Source organism: Sander vitreus, chromosome 21 (assembly GCF_031162955.1).
Source record: "Sander vitreus isolate 19-12246 chromosome 21, sanVit1, whole genome shotgun sequence".
NCBI lineage: Eukaryota > Metazoa > Chordata > Actinopteri > Perciformes > Percidae > Sander > Sander vitreus.
This window is the reverse complement of record NC_135875.1, coordinates 9,936,155-9,958,206: the sequence shown is the minus strand read 5'-3', so window position 1 is coordinate 9,958,206 and position 22,052 is coordinate 9,936,155. Positions and strand designations below refer to the sequence as shown.

Genomic DNA, 22,052 nt, shown 5'->3' with positions numbered 1-22,052 from the left:
AACTAGCTTGAACGACAGAACTGGTTCTTCGGATGGCATATTGTGGGTACATACAGCATTGTAGGTGCCACTTTGGGAGTGAACCTTGTTTTTTTGATAAGTATCTTGCAATAAGAGACGATAATATGTTAGCTTGTTAGACGCATTGGCCTCTTTATATAACGTGTTTTTCTCCAAGGGGAATTTTACCAGTACTTTATCTGAACCCGCCAACTACAGAAGACCACAGCCTTGTGCACTTGAAATAGAGCAGCTTTGTATACGAGAAATGGCCGGGGCAAAGGTATGAAAATGTTCCCTTCCTGCTGCTCCAGTCAAAGAGAGAGTGAGTGGCCACTGTGGAAACGGCTGACTTGCATTCTGCCATGTTGACTCCTCTCACAGTTTTACACAGTGTATGTTTAGAGGAGGCAGAGATAGAATAGGACAAAAGACAAAAGGAGAAGAAAACCATAAAGAGTTTCATTGTTTGTCTGTTGTATATCGCTATTTATAGATCCATTGTAAGGATTTAATTTGATAGGATGTCCTGGAAATACCTGCCCAGACTGTAGCGTTAGGTGGTTTGATTTATTGTCATCACCACTTCATTCACAATTATTTAAATAGCATTTAGTTAGTAACATTAAACTTGACAAAATACCATATGATCCTCATTTGGTTCTTTTATGGGTTGCATCCTGGCCTGCTGTGGCGTAGCACACTGGACACGGGTGCGTTCGGTTATTTTAGGGTTTGTGTTGAAATGTGGACATAAACACATCATTGATCCAGGCCATAGCTCTATTTTTGTCACTGACCCATATTAAAATTATCACAGTATAATAAATATAAAAACATCTATTTAATGTTTGCTATGACAACTCCAAATTCTTAATCCCACACCAGGGCACCACAGTCTGTAATTACTGTTGAATTTATACTCAAAATAAACTGCCTCCGTCCCTCGGTTAGTGGTGCATGATGCGCTTTGAGAGACACAAATGATTCTTTGTTTGTCTAGCTTCTACGTTAAGAAGAAACTTTCATTTGAAAGTGAGCAGAAAGGTGGGAATGAAAACCCACAATTTAGATTTTAGAACGTCTGCGGTTCAGTTTCTCCACCATCGTTTCCTACATGTAAAAATGGATACTCGCTGTCTGCTTCCGGTGGTCATGCTGGTCTGCTCTACAAACATCTTTCATTTGTGGTGACCATGCAGCAGCATCACATGGTTGGTGTTCACATGGCAGATGTTGCGTCAAAAAGGAAAAGGCCTGTCATTACACTGTTGAGGCTGGAGATTAATCTATAATTGGTAAATGCATCAGCGTCACATCTTATGGGAAATGAAGACGTTCTCTATTGATGCTTAATGTTGCCCATTAGCCACCCTTGCTCCTTCTGCTTCTTTTTAGCACTAAACTGTAATGTCTGTTTTATTGTGACTAATAGTGGCACTAGAAAAGGCACTTACTCTGTATTTGGAGCAAAGCTAGCAGAGTGGGACAAATGGAGCGACCCATTCAGTAGTTCAAATTTTTTTAAAGACCTCTTTGCTCTGGCTTGGTCCTGATACAAAAGGAGGTATTGATGTGAGGAAAGACTGAAGCCTTGTGTTATGCCCACCAGAACTGGCTGAGGAAACAGCTCTTTCACAAACCTTAATTCAAAATGCAAATGGTAGCACATCTTGAACTCGAGAAACCTACAGTACGCCTATTTTTATTTGAGCTTTATGCAGTACTTTAGTTAACACACAACACGGACATTTAAGAAATGATGCTGTTTTGAATGTAAAAGTGATATTTAAGCAAAGTTTGAAGGATGCAAAAATACAATACTTGTTTTTCTTTTTTAATTCTGGTTGTCAACAGTTGTTTGTCAGTGTTTTGTACACACTCTTGTTGTCTAACAGGCATGATGTTCAGGTCAGCTTTTCTAAGGCCTAAAGAAAAGCTTTAGGAATACATTTGGTGGCTTTGAATTGTCTCAGGAAGGAATGCCAGTCTGGGTTTGAAACACAGGTATGTGCACAATACATTTTCTTGTTGAGAAAAAGAAATGTAAAGTAAATATGGGAATGACAGATAATCGGAGCAGCACTTTATCATCTTGTTTTCTTTGCATCACCTGCTGACCTTACCCCAAGTATTTACTTAAACTCTCCCCTCAACGACAAAGCCATTGTTTGTACTGCTGGGAGCTGACTGCAACAACATTTCATGCTAGATAAAACCATGAAAAATCCATGTTATTTCAAACTAGAATAGATATCTAAATTTAGAGTGGGAGTAATGTTTTATGTTTTGTTGTTGGGCTGGGTAGAGGGGTTGGCAGTACTGTACATAAACACTGAGCTCATAATCAAAATGATAAAGGGTGTTCCAGTGACAACAAATGCAAACCAAGAGAAAACCAAGTAGGGAAGTGAAAGATTACACTGTATTTGGGTGGAAATCCCTGGTGTTTATCACATGCCCCAAGCCCTATAGTACTCTAAGGACTTTTCTAGGGACGAGGTGATTCAACTCTATAGCATCAACACAATTAAAATACAATGTAGTCGAAACATAAACGCAAAATTACTTTACACTTGTATCTTCGTAAAGCCCCTGACACACTAACCCGATGGCCGACCGTTGGCAGAAAAGGCAGTCAGCTCCCTGAGGTCCAAAAAGTGCCTCAGAACACACCAAAGCGATGCCGACTTGAGTGTGTAATAGGTCTCCTTAACAGCAGGCGGCGCTAATCTGTATTGTCGCCCAAAAAATTAAAACCGGCAGCTGATTGGACAAACGTGTCACATGGGTCTGGCTGCTCCCGGATTTTTCAACGAGGATTTTTTAATTGTGGCTCGTTCAGAATACGATCTTATATTTTACGAAGATAGTTCACAGAAACGTGTTTCTGAAAATATTTTAAGCGAGAAATAGGCCATGCAGTTGCTGAATCTTTCTTCATTTCAGATCGACAAAGGTCAGTTTAAAAGATTTTCATCAGATTTTGAGAGGCTTAGTCACGCTCATCCCGCTTGTCATTTCCGGGTTAGCACTCCACCAACCAGATTGGTCATGGAGTCCAACTGCCCGCCCTCCGATGCAACATGTCAGGTCGGTCAAAATGATGGGCGTCAGCTTCTCGGACGGACGATGGCATGGAACACACCGAACAGACTCAAGTCACTGACCTCGCCAGACTGACCGACGGCCGATTATCGGGTTGGTGTGTCACTGCCTTAAGAGACATTATTCTTAAGTAGAATTGTTTTTGGCACCTCACAGAAAACGACTAAACTTTATTGTGTAGTATATGAACATTTCTTCATACAGCATCACAGCATTACTATTTAAGGCACAACAATTGTAAGGATGAAAATTGGTTTCTACATTTTTTAAGCTAACACAGTCATCACAATTATTGTTATTTTGTGTCTTTATACATTTTAGTGGCTGTAATGGTCAGACAGCTTGAGCCTCTGACCACATCTCGAGGGCACTTTTTACTTGCTAAATATAATGCAGAGAAAATGGGCATCCATTTCCATTTTGCCAAAAGCCTTTTTTGGCACGGTCAGCCACACTATAGTAGGTTATGTGTCATGTCACAATTTTGAAAAAAATATGTTACTCATAGCTCAGTGAGTTATGAAATGATTGCATTAATATCTTCAGCGAGTTGCCAAATTGTGATTTCAAAAATGTTGACACAGCACGATGAAACAGTCTTTGTCTTCCCCCTGAAAGATGAATGGACACATAGATAAGGATAAAAAGATAGGGGGGGTTGTGTGCACATAAGGTTTTGGCACATCACTGATAAGTTTGTGCTGTCATTGTGTATGAGACAAACTGGTGTTCATACTCATTTCTACACTGCTTTTTTTTTTAAAGTACAGTATGTTGACGGTAAACACATCAGTACAGCTGTGGCGGGAAAACCAAACCACATCAGATCTTTGATGTCTGTCTATGGGTTGTATGTGAAGAAACAACATATAACAGCACTCATAAATCCCCAGGTTACCATTTCCTGTTTAAGCTCAAAATTAGAAAAATGTCTGGCTTTAATAACAACAAGACAGTTGACATTTGCGAAAAATTGTTGTATTGCCGGCAATTTATTTAAAACAGAAGTGGACAAGAAGTGCTTCCTATTCCACAGAGCTTTATGCAACTTATGCTGATGCACTGAAAAACTGCACATATGGATTTTATGTATAGTTGGGAAATGGTCAAAGATGAGAGAAAACTCAATGTTACTGACATATCCAATACACCAGTTTTTAAATGACTGATGAAAAGTGCTTAATTTGTCTCCTCGTCTATCATCAGTTGTATGCTGTGAGTTCTGTGCATTGAAATTCTGTGCCAACTCCTGGCACAGTCAATCATTATCACATGCAACAACCTGAATTGTATGAATTGCATTCCTCATTGTGAGATAATTTACTGCGTATTTAGATTTATGTCTCTGCCTCAACCATCATTATCGCCTGCAACAGCACGACTTTTATGTGTAGCTCTGAGACACGTCTGAATTAACTCAATATCTGTCTGTTTATCACAGATCTTACAGCAAGGTATAATTTAGATCCTCTGCTCAGGCTGTTTTGCATATTTCAAACCCCTCATGGTTGATGTGGCAGGGCACCATATAACAGCAGGAGGGTGGGGTTACCTAAATGCCCTCATTTTACTATGGGGGGGGGGGGGCTGAGAATGCTTTAACTCAGTGGAAAGTGGTTATTCTATATTTGCTCCAACCATCCAGTTACTCCACCCTCTACACATCCCACATAAAGCCACTCCAATATAAGACTTTATGGATGCTCAACCTCTTCTTATTAGGTTTACACTCTTTAGAAGCTACAGACCTGGGAACACTTCTAATTAAAATAGAACAACCAGCCCGAACTAACCAGATAATGATCGGTTGCTATGAGTGAATGTACTTCTTACTAAGTGCTTTGATGTGGCGTTGCTTGGCAATGTATGAGAGCTCAGATGAGTGAATTAATAAATATTTTTTTAAAAAGTCACTTTTTTGTGTAAAAGAGAATGACTGAGGCAGAAAGATTGTAGAAACGACTGCCTCCCTGCGTTTCTGTAAGCGGGTGGGGTCAGGTGGACGAAAATGACTTGGACCACATTATATGTAAAGTTGGTAATTACTAGGTTTGGAGACTTAAATAGCCCAGCCCACAGTGGTAAACACACTGGAAGTCAAGGCAGCTTCCTCCACAGTATCCTTCTTTCTTGCCTCCTTTGAGTGAAGCTTGTCAGTGTGCAGAAAGCTTAAACATTTAGTTTAGAGAACCAAAAAAAAGCCAGAGACTTCAATTAACCATGCACTCAAACAGAAAGTAAGTAGGCTTGGAAATCAGTGAGTGGTTGTGTTTCACAACTAAGACTCCATGAAATGAACTGTGAATGTTTCTTTTATAGATTTCTTTTTTTCCCACAAAGCACAAAACGGCTCAACAAACTCATATACGCATATAAATAAATGTGAACCAGCCATGAGAAGTTTTACTGGTATTGGACCAGTTAACAGGAAGAGTGTAATGTGCTAGTATACTCTATCACAAGTGGTCTGATGGTGGAATAGTTCCGGAAACCCCATCCCCTTACACCTTTCCAACATTGGATTTGGTGGGGGAGGGTACATACTGTATATTCATGTTCCTGCAAAGATGAATCCTACTTTCTTTGGTGATACCCTGCATTTTCCTTTAGCGCCACTTCGAGGTTGATATTTTTGTTTTTTAGTAATGTCTCAACAACTGTGGATTACTATAGAGTTTGGTGCAGGAATTCATGATTTCCAAAGGATGAATACTGACTTTGGTGTTCCCCTGACTTTTCATCTAGTCACACATGTAGTTGCCATTTGTGGTTTTGAGTGAAATGTCTTTGACAACTATTAAAATGAATTACCATGAAATGTGGTACACACATTCATGTCCCTCTCAGAATGAATTATAACTTTTGATCTGGTGCCAACATCAGGTCAAAATTTCAAATAGTCCAATACTTTATTTATGACAAAATAACCATGGTGAAAATTTTAAACATTATACCCGCTATTAAACATCAGCATATTGGCATTGTCATTGTGGGTATGTTAGCATGCTGACATTAGCATTTAGATCGAAGCACCTGGTCTTTATAAGGCCTGAGTTTGTAGTGTTGTTAGGCAAATAATCTGTGAAGGGTCTCTCAGTGTTGGTGAGTTTACTTGTGCCCACTGTTCCTCTTCGCTAATGTAGTGTTCCTGCGTTTGGTATAAATAGCCTACATTGGCAAAGACAGGCTGTAATTACAAGCAGACCCCCACTAACACCGATAGGAGTGGGATACTCCATTACAAACTTTACACAGTTAGTATTTATTGCAGATTAACTTTTCACTGTGTACTGTATTGACAGGTGTTCCTTTTATTTTACACCACAAGGTTATCTTTTGCATTGATCGGCCACATCTGCATCTTGCATGCTGTCCTTTGATCATTTAAAAAAGATAAATGACAAAGATGATAAAATGGGGAAGTTGTGCTCATGTCAGTTGAATGTGAAACTCAGACAAGTTTACTAAAATAACAGTTTCGCCATAGTTATGGATGCAGTATTTTCATGCCAAAATTGAGATGTTTTCCGGAAATTGTTAAAGAAGCTTTATTGTAACAAACAAAATGCCAAAGAAACAGACTGAAACATTAGCAAACAGTCTAGCAGGCCAGAATATCAGGGCTTCTTTTTATCACCAGCCAAGAGACTTGTGTCAACAGACAGACCTGCCGACAAACCTCGCACAATCCTGCAAACCAGCTGCAGTTGGAATGTTTGAATACAGTGGCAGTGTAAACATCTGTTTTTACAGGATGGGTCCTTACAATACCGAGGACAACTTCAAACAACTTTTGGCCAATTACAAACATGCATGTACAGCAAACTACAGTATACGTGTGCAAGAAAAGTACCCCTGCAGAGGGGAAGAGAACCTGTGGAGCACATTCAAAACTTGAGTCATTATGACTTTTAGCAAAGAAAAAATAAATAAATTATCATGGGACATTACTTCTAAATGTGTAGAAATGACCTGGCAAAACATTGGTATTTCCTCTTCCTGCCATGAGCATTGCTGTGCAAAGCTATTAATTTTTTGGCTCTGCATAAACATTTCGTTTCAAGTTTCTTTAGTGTAAAAGCGGCCTACACTAACTCAGACATGTTCACAAACCCACAGCTATCTCCCTTAGGACTTTCCTATATTTGCTAAGGAGTTCAATTTGGACAGGCTTGCAGGACAAGCAAACTATACAGTTTGGACAGAGAAAATAGTCCGGAGTGCAAAAACAAAGATAGCTTCCTATTTTCACTATGCTATACCCATATGTAAAGTCTCATATACATCCTTGCTTCAATAGTTGAAAGCTTAATAGGAATTTTCTGCTCAACAATACATTTTCTTCATCAAACTATTTTAAATAGTAAAAAACTTTAAATAGCACACTATCAGAAAATATATAGCTCTCTGTATCAGGATAAAATACCCTAATAAATATCAGTCATTCCAGAGTTTTCTGGAAGGTTGTTTTTTTCCGTTCATGTCCGTCAAAGTCTACAAAAAGTTGAACACTTTGTCCTGAATCAAACTAATAGACTTATCTGTTAGCATTTCCTCACTGCTTACAAATTTATATCCAAAAAGCTTCAGCGTTGGTCCACAAACTTTTTGTACAACCTGGGCTATTTTAAATGGTAAACTGAACCTCCATTTCTCTACTTGTTCGGAGGAGTTTTTCTGTGTCGAGTAAACACCGCTTGTCTCCTTGGAGGCCTGGGTGTTCTTCAGGATCCAGGATTTCACTTGTGGAGTGAACGGGATTCCAGTAAACTTGTACATCTCTGTTGCTTTCGTCATGGGGAACCGAGCAATGTCCTCGTACCGCACCAGCATGTAACGCCTGCGCAGCCACGGTGGCTGTCTGAGGCCGATCTCCGCTGACATCCTGATGTTGTCACAGTTCCCTTTCAGCTTTCTCACCTCATCATCATCAATGGGCACATCCCCATCCATAGCCCACTGCTTCCAGTTCTTGTATTTGGCTGCAAAGGCCACCATGCGTGAGGCCAGTACAGCTCGAGGATCCCGAACAAGCTGAATGAATTTCACATCAAGGCGTGGATCCTCAGTCAGAGGACGAAGATTCTCCAGCTGCCGCACCCTCACTGACTTGATGGCCCTGTGCTCCTTTTGGAGGCAGGACTCAGATGCCATGGTCAGGTTCAGGGGCCCACAGCGTCTGGTCTTGCAGCGATAACGCTCAAAGACCCCTTTGATGACGGGGCTGCAGACCGACTCCTCACACAGAGAGCTGCTGGACTCCCTGCGGAAGAGGGCAGTGGTGATGTGGTCCACAGGGACGGGGTCGATGAAGCTTTCCAGCAGGGTGAAGTCACACAGCAAGAGCTGCTGAAGCACCTCGCGGTATGCCTTGGCTGCTGCTGTGGCGTTGGTGCCACCGGTCTCCAGCGTCAACATCTTCTCCACATGCCACAACGGCTCAAACAGGTAAAACATGTTGTCGCCCTGCTGGTTGAAAAACTCGCCCACAAACGAGGAGCCCGTCCGGGTGGTAGCTAACAGGAGGATGTGTTTCCTGCCCCTTGTCACCACCTCCTGGTGCTGGCTGTAGTTCTCCAGGCGCCGCTTCATCAGCGTGAAGGCAGAGTCCATCTTGCTGAGTGAGGTAAAGGAACCATTGTGCTTCAGCAGTATGTGGGAGAAACCACTGGGCTGTAGAGGGGTCTGGGGGGTCTGCTTTAAGGTGAGCTTATCTGACACCCTAAAAGTGCGAGAGGAGTCACAGAGTTTTATTATCTTTCAAAGTTAACAGAAAGAAGTCATAGCTGTGTTATTTAACTCAACATTTGCAGCAATTTTGTGTTGCTGAAGGGGTTTTTGTTAAATATTTGTTAAAAGCTTAAACACACAAACCTGCTGGGAATTATTAAAGCACTCCATTGATCACTGAAATGGACTTACCTTGAGATAATGTTGTTTTCCTTCTCAATGATAACAAGTGCCACAATAAAGACGATGGGTATTGTATATTTGATCCTCATTCTTGGATGTAGCTGTGCCTGGATATGCTTTTACAGACTGCTTCTTAATGGGTTCTGCCAATCTTGCAAGTCTCCAGTCGCCTTCTTAAAGAGCCTTCCAGTTATTTGTATTCCCCGTTGTAGACGATGTTTCATCCTGTAAATGAAATGAACATCAACCTGTCAGTTACACATTTGCACATTTGAGCATGACGTTGAGTAAGTACTTTGGTCTCAATTCTTTCTGTTGAGACACATCAAGGTATTTGTTTTAACCACTCATGGAAATGGGGAAGTTGACAGTCTATTGTTGCATATGTACAACTGCACTGTGATGCCGAGTCAGAGTTGTGGTTATACAGAGTGCTTCATCTTCCCCATGCCTATTTTCTTTTTCTATTTTTTATTCAAGCACATCATCACTGTACTGTGTTCTGCAAAACCAACTATATACAAAAATATCATATCTTCAGAAGGTAAGAATAGAAAATAGCTGAGTGTGCTAGACTGGAATCTAAGCCAGTTCTTCCCACGAGGAAGTCCGTGTTATCTTTAGGTGCACCAGTGCATTTTAGGAACATGCCCACCCACACTGCAAGACCGAAGGCTGGTGCACATAGAAAAGCTGTATTTATGTGTCAGTCTTTGTAAAAAACAATTGTGAGAGCACAAGTGAAATATGAGTGAGAGACTCCAACCAAGCACAATTCTGTAATTAAACTGTAATAAAACAAGTGCAAAGCTGCTTGCTTAAAAACTCAGTTGTCTGAGTTAGAGTGATAATCCTACCTCCCACTTATATGGAAGCAGAGCAGTGTGGTCCAAACTGCCAGCTGCTCCTCCATGTCAACACTGGGAGGAGACCTTTTCAACAGAGGCCCACAGTGACATGGGCTAATGGTACAGTAGACTATCTGGTGGCGGGCTAATGGCTTGCTGCTTCCCCATAATATTCCTTTGTACTTCTAAAACACTGACTGACACTAAGGGAGACACATGTCCCAACTCTGAGATGTATAACTGCACAGTGCTGAAATTGAAGGGGAAAGTCTGCATGTTGTGGAGTCATAAATTGTAGTGCTCTGAGCCTGCAGGCTGTTCAGTACAGTGGAGGGCGGGCAGTGGGTAGTCAAATGAAGATAAGAGTGGATTTAATTATGCCTGTGTGTATTTGGGAATGTCTTGTACATTCCTGAAAGATTGATATATATTTTTTTTTAATTCTTTTTTTTATTATGATTTTCCAGGTCCATACATTACAGACAATGATAATACCTATCATACTTCTCATTAAGCGAAAGATTGATATTTTAAGATAATGGCAGCTTGGCTCAGATCCCTGACTAATCTTCGGATTTTAGCATAATCCTGCCTTACCTCGTCTGCCTGTGAAAGGGTCAATAACACGGCAAGAGTAAATGAGACAGTCTCCACCCTGAGGAAATTGGCAATATGTCAGTTTGATGTGTGCCCACAAAAATGCCTAAGTTAGACATTTAGAAACATTAAATGTGTACAGTCAGTCTTTTTAAATCCTGAATTAGACGTCTGGGTTTGTGAAAACATTTGTTTATTGGATCCGTCAGGTGCTACGCACAGACTCCTGAGTATGTCTGTGATTTCTTATAGATCACTTTTAACCGGTTGCAGGTCTAGCCTCAGGGCCGAAACATTAGTGAAACTGCTGCTATTAATCAGCAGAGCCACAAGCCAACAGGCCAACATTTCTCTAACTTCAGCAAGGTAGTCGAGTTTTTGACATGAAACAAGCAGCATGGTGTTGGAAGCCTGTTACATGAGCATCATTTTCTAAATTCTGATGAGCCTTTTTAAGTTTCTGTGTAACACGTCTGGTGGTCCAGTTCTCACATTCTGTTGCAACCTTTGTCCCCAGTTTTGAAGCACAGAAGCCAGTTCAAATGACTGCAGTCTAAACAGGGAAATGGTTGGACCCTTCCTGCGAAATTCTCTGAGGGGGAATGGGAAGTTTACAGAAATGGCGAACAGCTTGTCTACTGAGACACGTTTTCATCGGGAGGAAAAATCAGCTCTGTCTTGCACCACCCTGCCACAACCACAAAGGTCTCTTTACACAGGAGTAACTCTAAACCTCCTTTGGGCTGAGATCGCAGAACATAAACTCCCAGGTCACTCCCACGTCACAGGGTCAGTGACTAACCCCCTGATGTAACAAGTCATGTTGAACATGTCAGATAGTCAGCTGCACCAAAGGAAATTACTCTGTCCTTTAGTCGTCAGTGGTCATTTAACATTGTACAAATACAGTCACAGTTTGTGTAAGTAAACCACCAGAAGATCTTAGTAAATCTACCATTTTAGAACAGCATATTTGGTCTGCAGTTTTTTTCTACTGTGACTGTACGGCAAAAATTATTTGGCCTAATGAATAAGACACGAGTGACTGTTCTTTGAGTGAAAAAGTTAATTTGAAATCAATTTAGAGTACTAGACTATATAATTAAACACACAATACAGTATGCGTGTTTAAATACATGTACATAGTGTTCAGTTGATCGTTCAGGAGGTTTTCACCGGGAGTCAAATCATCTCCTCCTTTGCAAAAGAAACCGGTGATTAAATCCGGTAAAAACTCTGAATAAAGCGGTTTTGCATTAAAGATCTGTTTCTCTGAAGCTGTTCGGCGGATACAGGACGTCCCGGAGGGGCTGCGAGTCGCAGCGAAAATATATGGTTAAAAACAATCTAAAAAGTGTAATGTAAAAATGTGGCTTCAAACTGGATAAAAAGTCCATTCATGACAGCTTCTGGAAGACACCACAATGCTGACGAATGCGCAAAGAGGATATGACCCTACTAACAGGCGACTAATTGTATGGGCCGTTACCTTGATTAAAATTACTAATTTCTCTGGGTTTGAACAGAGTTGGAAACATTCGGGATAATGTAAGTACACAATTCATCAAAATATATAACATAGGTCTAGTCCGTTTTATACATTTTAGTCTGGAAAAGTTACATATTATAAATTTAGCAGTTTTAGTAATCTCCATATATGGTTTAAAATTAACCAAAGTAAGCCACATCAACATTTCATCAAGAAAATAAGTGGTCTGAGGTTTTGTCATTTATATGGTAAATTGGATGTACACCAATTATCTCAGCTTACTGCATCTGCTGTGTAAAGTTAAAAAAAAAGAAAACACACATGAGCTGACATTGTTGAATATTCACAAACCACTGAGGCATATGACACTTTTGATCATCTACTCATAACAAAACCACCACTGCACCATTTATCATCTTGCTACAAATGCTTTTAATAGCTGCCTCTTATTTAATGTAAATCTTATGTGAAGACAAATTGAACACCACCCAGCCAAACCCACTTTGCCTGTGATATTGCAAGTGAGCACTGTATGCACAAAATAGTTTTTATTTGTGGCCAACAGATAAAGGGAATTTTTTTAAAAATCCTCTCTAAAATACAGTATGTAGGCATGATAATTACAGGATGTGTGTCTCAATACACAAAAATAACAGAATACAATACTTTTGAAAAATAATGGCAGTGTAAGATTGGGCATTATACCACTATATACAACATGAGATGTTAGAAATTTGTAAACCATCATTTTTTCTGTACTGGTTTTACCGTGATATCTATCTTTGTAATATTTATTTTTATTTTTAAGTAATTGTTAGTAATTTATTTCATAGATTTAGTTTTGACTTTGCAAATTAAGATTTTACATTTACTGTAAAACACATCATCAGCCTTTTAAAAATGGGATGCATTCAGGTATTTAATTAGCCAAACACAGACATCCCCATCTGGTTATTTTATCTATAAACATGTTTCTTAATTTATTTTCCAGAATATGTACATTTTACAATCATGAGTAGATTGTAGAAAAGTTTGTTCTTGGTCCGACTAACTGATATATGTCCGTTTCTGTAAGAGTTATTAGGCTATCTGGTAACATCAAAAGAGGTTTTGACAAGGTCTTTGAGATGATCATAAATACTAGTGGGCCTACAAAAAGAATCTTGTCTAAACATCTTTAAAAGGACACTGGAGTATGGCATGCATGCATGCTTAATTAAGTCTGAGTGTAGGCGAGATTAATGCTTGTTGATGGAATATGTTTGGGACAATGTGGTGATTTTGCATATAGCCTAGTAGATGTAGTGGTCATGCAGCACAGGTCAAAAAAGTATGCATGAATGGTATTACTATAGCCTACATCCAGACAGTGACTTAGCGAGCAACTTTTCTGTTAATTTATAAACAGAATAATGAATAGAAACCTCAATTTGGGAAGACGTCCTGCAACAGTCGTAATGCAACAGTGGGTCTCTGGGGAGCATGCGCTGCATTCAAAGGTCAAAAGGACAAACCGGCCAAACTGAAGTCATGCTTTCTTAATAAGAAAACTCTTTAAAAAGAAAAAGCCACTTTGCTTCAACTTTTATGTTAGAGATCCACAACTGTTATATGGTGATATTATTGTAGGCTACTTTATGTTTTTCTTTTTTCTTTTTTTTTATTAGGGTCATTCGAGTTTAAAAATTCCTCCCATGTTATATTATTTGTTAGTCTTTGATATTTATAAAATATCATTCAAATGTATAAGGTTTATCCGCTCTCCATACCCACCATCATGATCAGCTACGCTGTCTGAAGGCGTCCCGCTTTGGTTCACGCATGAAAAGTTGATCAGCCTTTCCTCAAAGAGCGACTCCGGATAGAATTTAATTCCATTACTTCCCAATACTTCACTCCTGTAACAAAAAACAGTCCAATCCGAAAGAGGAAGTAGCTCGACTAGTTAAAACCTTTGGATCTGATGGACTCATGTTTGAGGAGGCTGCAGGTCAGGCAGCCCGCCGAACTGAATGACAAGTCTGTGAACAGTTGAGACTCAGTGAATCACATGGGAAAGTTTGGTCCAAAGGAGCGGGGCTTCAGGTAGGAGGCGCACTGCCACTGCCCCTCACAGACTCTTGTTTGTTGTCTGTGATGATTTGGCAAACACACTTAATACACATAAAACACATGGTAAACAATGCGAGGGGCTGATACTGTTGTTATGTGCCGGAGTGGTGCTGTTATTTAGGCCTATTTTATATTTGTATTGATGTAGTCTATAGTCACAACAAAAGAAGAGGCAAGCACTCCACCTAGTGGAAATATAACACAGTGTGCGTCTCAATGTAGCCTATACATTCTTCTGTATGTACAGATAATCACAAGATTCAGTCTATAACGTGATTTATGGTAGGCTAAATTAAATTGTATTGCAGTAGCTCAGTCCTTTGGTAGTTGGGTTGGGAACCGCAGGGTCGCCGGTTCAAGTCTCTGAAGTACGGAGTGTGGAGTGGTAGTTAGAAATGTGCCAGTTCACCCCCTGAGCAAGACACCGAATCCCCCCCCAACCTGTCCTGTAGTCGCAGCCCTACTCTGACAAGTCTCATTTGTGCATGTATTTGTATTTCAGGCATGTGTGTTCTAACAGCTCTGTACTTTCCATACTGGGAATCAATAAAAAGTATAAACTTTTAATATAGTATTACTTTTGAGACTTTAATCAGGCTACCCTTTGCTCATTAAATAATACATCTGCACTTTTACTTATATTAAATATTGAACTTTGCTCAAATGAGTATTTTTATTTACATTTTGGTATTTCTATTTGATTTATTATAATCTGAATAGGCCTACTTCTTCAACAACTGATTATGGAGCCCGAATTAGGACTACAATTCCCATCAAACCTGTCGCATAATGATGACGCACGAATAGAGAATTTTCACGAAGGTTGCAAAACAATTGCGTCAGTAAGTTGCGCACTACAGTTTCCAGAAAGGTGAACGTCGAACATTGCTCTCTTGGTAAGTAACTTTAATTTACATCTGAATTTCTTGAAATAGGACATCAGACAATTCATTGTTAGTGGTAATAGTTAATGGATGTGGTCAGGCTGAACACCGTAATACCAGAAGTTCCCAAAGACTAGCGAAATTAGTCTTTAACGTTCCGCAGCTAGCATAATGTCATGTGAGCTAACGTTAGATTAGCGTGAAATTACTAACGTGAAATGTTATGATATCAAACTGTATTTTTTTTTTTCTTCAGTATATGGCCAGTGGTATTGCTACAGTACTTTTAACAGTGTTGCCTAACTGGTTTGTGACTTTACTCAAATATACTGTAGGCCTATGTGTTAAAATGTGTTTAAACATTATGTAACACGACTGTCGCTTACTGTAAGTTACCAGACGCTCTGTTTATCTTTCAGACTGATACAGGATAATATATTGTAACCATGTTGGTGGCGAGGTTGACATGCCTGAGGAGTCTTCCTCTCTCCGGGCTCCGTCCTGTGCTGTCACAGGGCTCCCCAGCCCTGAGAACACCCACCCTGAAGGCCTGTCCACCCCTGCTCAGGCCCCAGCAGGTACTGTCAACACCAACAGGCTGCTATTCATGGCTCTCTAACACTGCTCTAAGCTTTCTAATTGCTGCTTTAACTTTCCGTTATGACCGCACCAGTACCACAACTAACGTTATTATTACTTTGTACCTCTCTTACTAAGATTAGACCCTTGTCTTGAGTCACAACAGATATTGAAATACACACACGGTCAAATAAAATTAGGTAGTGTGCCCTGAATGCAAAGGAAATATTGCATATGATACGTCATGCCTCAAATCAATAGAATGTTTTTTTTAAAACATCCAATTCAATTTTCAATTTATCATGCATATTTTCAGTATATGTACCTTTTTGTTGACGAAGGATGATAAAGATAGCAAACAACGTCTACATTGGATAGAAACAGACTAAATGTTTGTTATGAAGCAAGTCTAATGTCTCAGATTTTACCAATTGCCTCTACCAGGGCCACGGATGGAGCAAAGTGATTGGCCTTAGAGTGACCTGCAGGGTAGGAAGCTGCAGTCTAATATTCAGAATGTATGACAGTGTCATTATTTTCAGTTGTTGGCAACAATTCAGAGGTCTGACACAAGGCTTAAAAAACGGTCCTGTAATAGGTGGGTCACAAATTTGAACCCTGCAGCAGCTGTCTTGTACCATCAGTGCCCCTATTAATTGAATTTAAACATCTTTCTGTGTAGTTTCTGTCATCACGACTGCAAGCAAAACACCTACACTGTGAAATGACAGTTGAAATGAAGTTCATTGAAATGGTGTATCCACAGCATGATCGTTTTCAGTTTTTATTAACAAGGGTGGGTGTGAAATCCCAGCCACAAAATCAACAATTGCAGTTTTGTGTAACATTTATTTTTCTTTGACCAGGGTTATTCCTCCAAGGCCAGATTTGGTTTCCGCCGTGGGAAGACGACCAAAGACCAGCTCAGTGAAGCAGCTTTTGAACCAGCAACAGATACCGCCATTAGAAGTAATCACTATTACATATACTAGTTAAATATACTATTACATGCTGTTACGTGGAGTGCACTGTTACATAACTGAACTGAACTATGTTATGCTATCCACTCTCTTGAACAAGCCAACTATGAGTTTGCATAGTTTAGATCCTTCTTTGATGGCTATCTAAATTGCCACAATGCCAAAATCTCCTATTGAATCACAAATCCTTTATCTGTGACAGTCACTGTGTGTTTTTTTTGTAATTTTAATGCATGCAATGGAAAATATGTAAAATATTAATTGTTGTGTCCACAGTTGACAGCATGGGAAGACTGGTTCTGGCTGGAGGTGCAGCAGTTGGCCTTGGAGCTTTGTGCTACTATGGACTTGGCATGTCCAATGAAATCGGTGCCATTGAGAAAGCAGTGTGAGTAGCAGCTTTGTGTACAAGCAGCTCTTTAATTTTGTTTTGAAGCATAGGCCAGTAGAACATTTTTGTTACCTTCTAAGAGCTCTATATTCACCTGCCTCTTCCCTCTCTGTGCAGGATCTGGCCTCAGTATGTGAAGGACAGGATCCACTCCACCTACATGTACTTTGCAGGCAGTATTGGATTGACGGCTTTGTCAGCTGTAGCAGTGAGCAGGACCCCGGCACTTATGGGTCTGATGATGAGAGGATCTTGGCTGGTAAGCTTTATAACTCAAGTAGACCCAACATAGGTCCTCACTGCATTGCAACATTTATTTTCAAATTAAATCGAAGGCTAATATGCAAAGGAGCTGTTTTGGTAATATCTGTACTTTTCAAAACTGACTCAAAGAACGTGTTTAGGTGTATTTACCAGTTATTAATATGAATGCCTGATGTTTGTTCTAACCCAGGCTATCGGAGCAACTTTTGCGGCTATGATTGGTGCCGGCATGCTGGTCAGGTCCATTTCATATGAGCAGAGCCCGATACCCAAACACCTGGCTTGGATGTTCCATGCAGGTTTGTAAGACAATGTCTTGTGGAAAATGATTATTCTATTATGTTGTCTCACTCAGCCGTTATTTCTGATATGTAGTTGCCTCAGTTTGACACGAGAGGGCAGTCATGTAAAGGCAGAGAATAACATCTAGACGTTTGGCACAGATCTGTGTTGTTGTTTGTTGTAAATGTGGTTATCAGTTGTCTTTTTACTTAATTTACTGATTAGGTGTGATGGGGGCTGTCATCGCTCCCCTTACTCTCCTGGGAGGGCCTCTGGTGATGAGGGCCGCCTGGTACACCGCAGGAATCGTGGGAGGTCTGTCCACTGTGGCAATGTGTGCCCCTAGTGAGAAGTTCCTCAATATGGGCGGGCCATTGGCTGTTGGCTTTGGAGTGGTCTTCGCTTCCTCAATTGGTTAGTATAATGCAGTTTCACCTCTTAAACTTGGTCTCAGGTGCACTACAGGCAGTACTGAATGCAAGTTTTGGGGTTTTCAGACTGAAAATGGCATTGCGTTAAAAGTAAAGTTAGAGTACAGAAGTGTGAGCATCTTAGCAAAATGTCAATAAGTTAAATTACATCACGTGTACATAATGCCATTTAATGCTTAGACGTTAGCCAGGTATAAGGTGTTTTTATGAGGAAATTCACTGACAGCTAATCCAATTTGCAAATTAATTTGGTTGATGTCACACAAAAGAAAAGTATCTTTGTTCTGTAGGAATTAATTTGCATAATCTATAAAAAATAAATAGCTGTCAGATAAAATAGAACAATTTGTCACATGCATGTATGTTTATTAATTGTTTATTCGCTGAAATCAAGTTCTATGCCAAGCAGCTTAACATCTCATTCATTTTTATAAACCCTTTAGGAAGGTAGCTGATCTATCAGCTACATACATACATATTATAATTATTATAATGAATTATTTAGGTCTGTGTGCTATCACTTTGAATCTGTACTTGTCAGTCTCGCAGCGAATCTTCTTGTCTTTTTCAGGATCAATGTTCCTGCCACCCACCTCAGCGTTCGGAGCAGGCCTGTACTCTGTGGCCATCTACGGAGGCCTGGTCCTGTTCAGCATGTTCCTCCTCTATGACACACAGAAGGTCATCAAGAGGGCAGAGACACACCCACTCTATGGTGTACAGAAATATGACCCCATTAACGCGTAAGTCACACCAGAAAATATTCACCCACACTTTAAACCCACACCCACACCATTACACTTTAAATGCTGTTTTCAGCAGAATGCTAGTAATGTACTTGCACCAAGGTAGGGATCTCATTCTTCTTTATCGTACAGGTGTATGGGGATTTACATGGACACACTGAACATCTTCATGAGACTGGTGATGATTCTGTCTAACGGCGGCAGCGGCAAAAGAAAGTAAACAGCAGCATCCTGACTTGAGCTTCAGTTTTACCTTCCACAGAGCTAAACAAAAACATATTTTATTACTAGCAGCATACGCCAGGTGTTCTCTTAGTGATTAACTGGTAAATATACATGAATGCTTTGCAAAAGTGTAAAGAAGAGTATTGCACTGTCAAAAAAGACCAATCGTTGTATATTGATAACACCCTGAGAGCTCTTACCTTGGTTGTGGAAGTATCTGGTTAACCCTGGGGGTTACAGATGAGTTAAATCTGTCTGTCAGCATCATTTTGCCTGCCTCAGATGTCGTTTGTATTCTTCATGTTTTGTATTTATTTCAACTTGATGGTGATGTGTTTCTGTTTCTATAAGGATGAAAGTTCAAGAATATCTGGTATGTGCAAAAGAAATGCCACACATGTCAATCACAGACTGGTTCAGACTCAGTACAATAAATGACCACAGTATACACTGATATTGCACTTATGTGATGGGTTAAAATGGTTGGCACTAGTTCATATATTTCTGAGAAAATAAACAGTAATTTCAACAATGGAATCACTCAATAAACAAGTCAAAAGTGATGTTTTTTTGTCAGATTGTTTCGTTACCTATGTTGAAAAGTGATCATAAAATCCAGCAGAGGTTGAGCTGAGATGACTCCTGTTATAGGCCTTTTTCACAGAACACAGAAGGTATGTCACAGAAGGAAAAGCCCTATTAAATATTAAAATTAATTGTGGCTGAATTCTATTTAGCTGCTTTGGTTTCAGGGTCTTGGTATTATGCAAGCTGTCTCACTCACTACTTGCTGGTACACTTGAAGAGAGCCATTGTTAATATGTTTTTAGTAACTCCTGTGCTTTTGCTACTATGGCAAGTCACCAAGAATATCTGTGATTGAAATATGTAATGTAAAAATGACGGGATCCATATCTGTGTCAGCTTTAGGAGAAATGCATATTTGCATATTTGGGCTCTATAATAATATAATTCATATACCTAATCAATTATATTATGACACTGTGTCTAATAAGTTAGAATAATTTCACAGAGAGGTTTTGGTTCTTAAAATGTCTTCTTAAATCAATTATTGAACCCTTTTTATAGTCAATGAATTATTTTCTTGGAAAACCACATAATCGACATTTACAATAAAATACTACCAAATATTCATAAATTTGCTTTCATCCTGGTTGAACACATTTACTTGCATGCTGGCATTTGTAGTATAATCATGTTGAAAAGAATGGACTATTCCAACAATAGTATCATCCACTCAAGTTGTTGAAAAGATTTTAACGCTAACAGTTATGTTTTAGGTGCCTTTTATAAGAAATGTATTGGCTAGACCTTGCAATAACATTACAAATAAGTTCAACTTGCAATACCACCAACACTCGAATGAGGGGTGTATTAAATCTGCAAGCAAATGTTAGTGTACAGTTTTGTCCTCAACCCCTCACCGCTCTGCTACTACATAAGCCAAAAAATACATACACATCCACACTCATAGCAGCTCTGACCAGACTATAAGGGACCGGTGGAGGTCCACCTTGTATTTTCCTATAAACAGTCAGTGTGTAGCAGCAGATGACAAAGGCTTAGCGTAGTAATCCTCTTGTCCACCATCTGGCTGCTCCTCTAAAATTAAACCTTCAAACCAGGACGCTCGCAACAGATGCTAACATCTGTAAATATGCAGGTGATGCATTAAAGTATGTACATTTGGAGCACACAGCTGCCAGGGGGTGTTTCAATCTCAGATCATGTTCATGTTAAGGACACGTATGACTCATACAGTATATACTGTGTATCCGGAAAAAAAACCCACTGCAGATGGGAGGGATAAAGAGGGCAATAATGGATGAGATTGGGGAAAGCTTCAGCATGTGGAGATCTGGCATTACTGGGGATAAATGTTGCTCTCTGGCGGTCATTTTCAGATTGATGACTAATATTTGGTTAGGGACCAAGGTTTTTATTGCATAATGTAGCCCTGACATGGTGCTTGTGAGAGAGAAAGAGAAAGAGAGAATAAGTTAAGTAGCCATGGAATAATGGCTATGGGTATAGTTATAGCTTAACCACTTTCACCCACAATACCTTAAGAACTCTGTCAGGCACTTTGTTGTGCATTATAGAATGTTTCAATTCAAAGAAGCTTTAATAAGTTTCAATAACGTTGCCAAATGTTGCCAAAGCATCGTCATTTCAGTTAATTTCTTAAATAGAGGAGTTATCTCAACAACTGTCAGATGGATTGCCTTGAAATTTCATGGTAAAAAGTTTTCACTTATCCTGTGAATTATCTTGTCTACTAGATGGAATGGCACAACATTTTGTACATTTGGGATCCCCAGAGGATAAATCCTACAGACTTCAGTGATCCCTCTCTAGCATTACCATGAGATCAAAATTTGTAAATGTTGGTGAAATGTTTCAACAATCATTAACAACAATTTAAAATTCGCTGAAGCTGCTTAAGAAAGTTATCCATCTCCATCGTACTGTTTCTTCTCATTAACTGCCACATATCAGACCCACAGTTTACACACACTAAACTAAGCGTGAAGTGAACGCGGTAAACATTATACCTGCAAAACATCTGCGTTAGCCTGCTAAAGTTAGCATTTAGCTCAAAGCCTCACTGTGCCAAAGTACAGCCTCAAAAAGCTGTTCTGCTATGTACTTTTTTCTCAATATATTTAGCAACTGTACATAATATATAAAATGCTACTTTAAACTTACTAAATATACTATTTTAAAAATAAACTACTCAACTACAGTAGGAAATTGTACTTTTCATTCCACTACATTTATCTGACTACTGCTACATTTACTTTGCAGATTCAGATTATCTGTGGAATAATCAGATCATAAAATCAGACTCATTATTCTAGATTGAAGCACCTAACAATATAAAAGTTGTTAAAAGGAGCCCCACCTTGACTAACTACAACATAAAAATGTTGCTTACGTGTTCATGAATCAGTTATAATATTCCAGTTATTTAACACTCTAAAAGCTGCTTAATGTGTACTTGTGCTATTAATACATGATTACGTTTAGCTGATTATACGTCCCATTTATTAATTACAGTAAGTAATGTTTTGAATGCAGGATGTCTACTTGAAGTATTTTTTAATTCTGCATAGTTCTTCCACATGTTTTTTTCTGCCTTAAATCCTTAAGATTCTGTAACATTAATTCTTGTGTCTACA

The 22,052-nt window shown here is 39.5% G+C and overlaps 2 protein-coding genes across 2 annotated transcripts; one reads left to right on the top strand and one right to left on the bottom strand.

The window, feature by feature from the left end:
• Window positions 1-6,640: 6,640 nt before the first annotated feature.
• chst3b (carbohydrate (chondroitin 6) sulfotransferase 3b) lies at window positions 6,641-14,001 on the bottom strand. Its single transcript, XM_078279635.1, has 3 exons — window positions 13,729-14,001; window positions 9,031-9,246; window positions 6,641-8,830 (listed from the first exon to the last, which is right to left on the bottom strand). The coding sequence occupies exons 2-3, from the start codon at window positions 9,108-9,110 to the stop codon at window positions 7,603-7,605; spliced, it is 1,308 nt and encodes a 435-aa protein (XP_078135761.1). The 5' UTR covers window positions 9,111-9,246; window positions 13,729-14,001; the 3' UTR covers window positions 6,641-7,602.
• Window positions 14,002-14,855: 854 nt separating this feature from the next.
• On the top strand, window positions 14,856-19,412 carry ghitm (growth hormone inducible transmembrane protein). The gene is made up of 9 exons (XM_078279590.1): window positions 14,856-14,963; window positions 15,371-15,529; window positions 16,397-16,499; window positions 16,787-16,898; window positions 17,019-17,160; window positions 17,356-17,464; window positions 17,673-17,861; window positions 18,450-18,621; window positions 18,757-19,412. The coding sequence occupies exons 2-9, from the start codon at window positions 15,398-15,400 to the stop codon at window positions 18,842-18,844; spliced, it is 1,047 nt and encodes a 348-aa protein (XP_078135716.1). The 5' UTR covers window positions 14,856-14,963; window positions 15,371-15,397; the 3' UTR covers window positions 18,845-19,412.
• The last annotated feature ends 2,640 nt before the right edge of the window (window positions 19,413-22,052 follow it).

What these genes read in the sequence shown, in the direction of transcription:
- ghitm (XM_078279590.1), top strand. Translation starts at nt 15,398, where the DNA reads ATGTTGGTGGCGAGGTTGACATGCCTGAGGAGTCTTCCTCTCTCCGGG. An exon ending in AACAGATACCGCCATTAGAA is followed by an intron (nt 16,500 to 16,786) that starts GTAATCACTATT and finishes TTGTGTCCACAG; the next exon opens with TTGACAGCATGGGAAGACTG. An exon ending in GGTCTTCGCTTCCTCAATTG is followed by an intron (nt 17,862 to 18,449) that starts GTTAGTATAATG and finishes TGTCTTTTTCAG; the next exon opens with GATCAATGTTCCTGCCACCC.
- chst3b (XM_078279635.1), bottom strand. Translation starts at nt 9,110, where the DNA reads ATGAGGATCAAATATACAATACCCATCGTCTTTATTGTGGCACTTGTT. An exon ending in GAAAACAACATTATCTCAAG is followed by an intron (nt 8,831 to 9,030) that starts GTAAGTCCATTT and finishes TCGCACTTTTAG; the next exon opens with GGTGTCAGATAAGCTCACCT.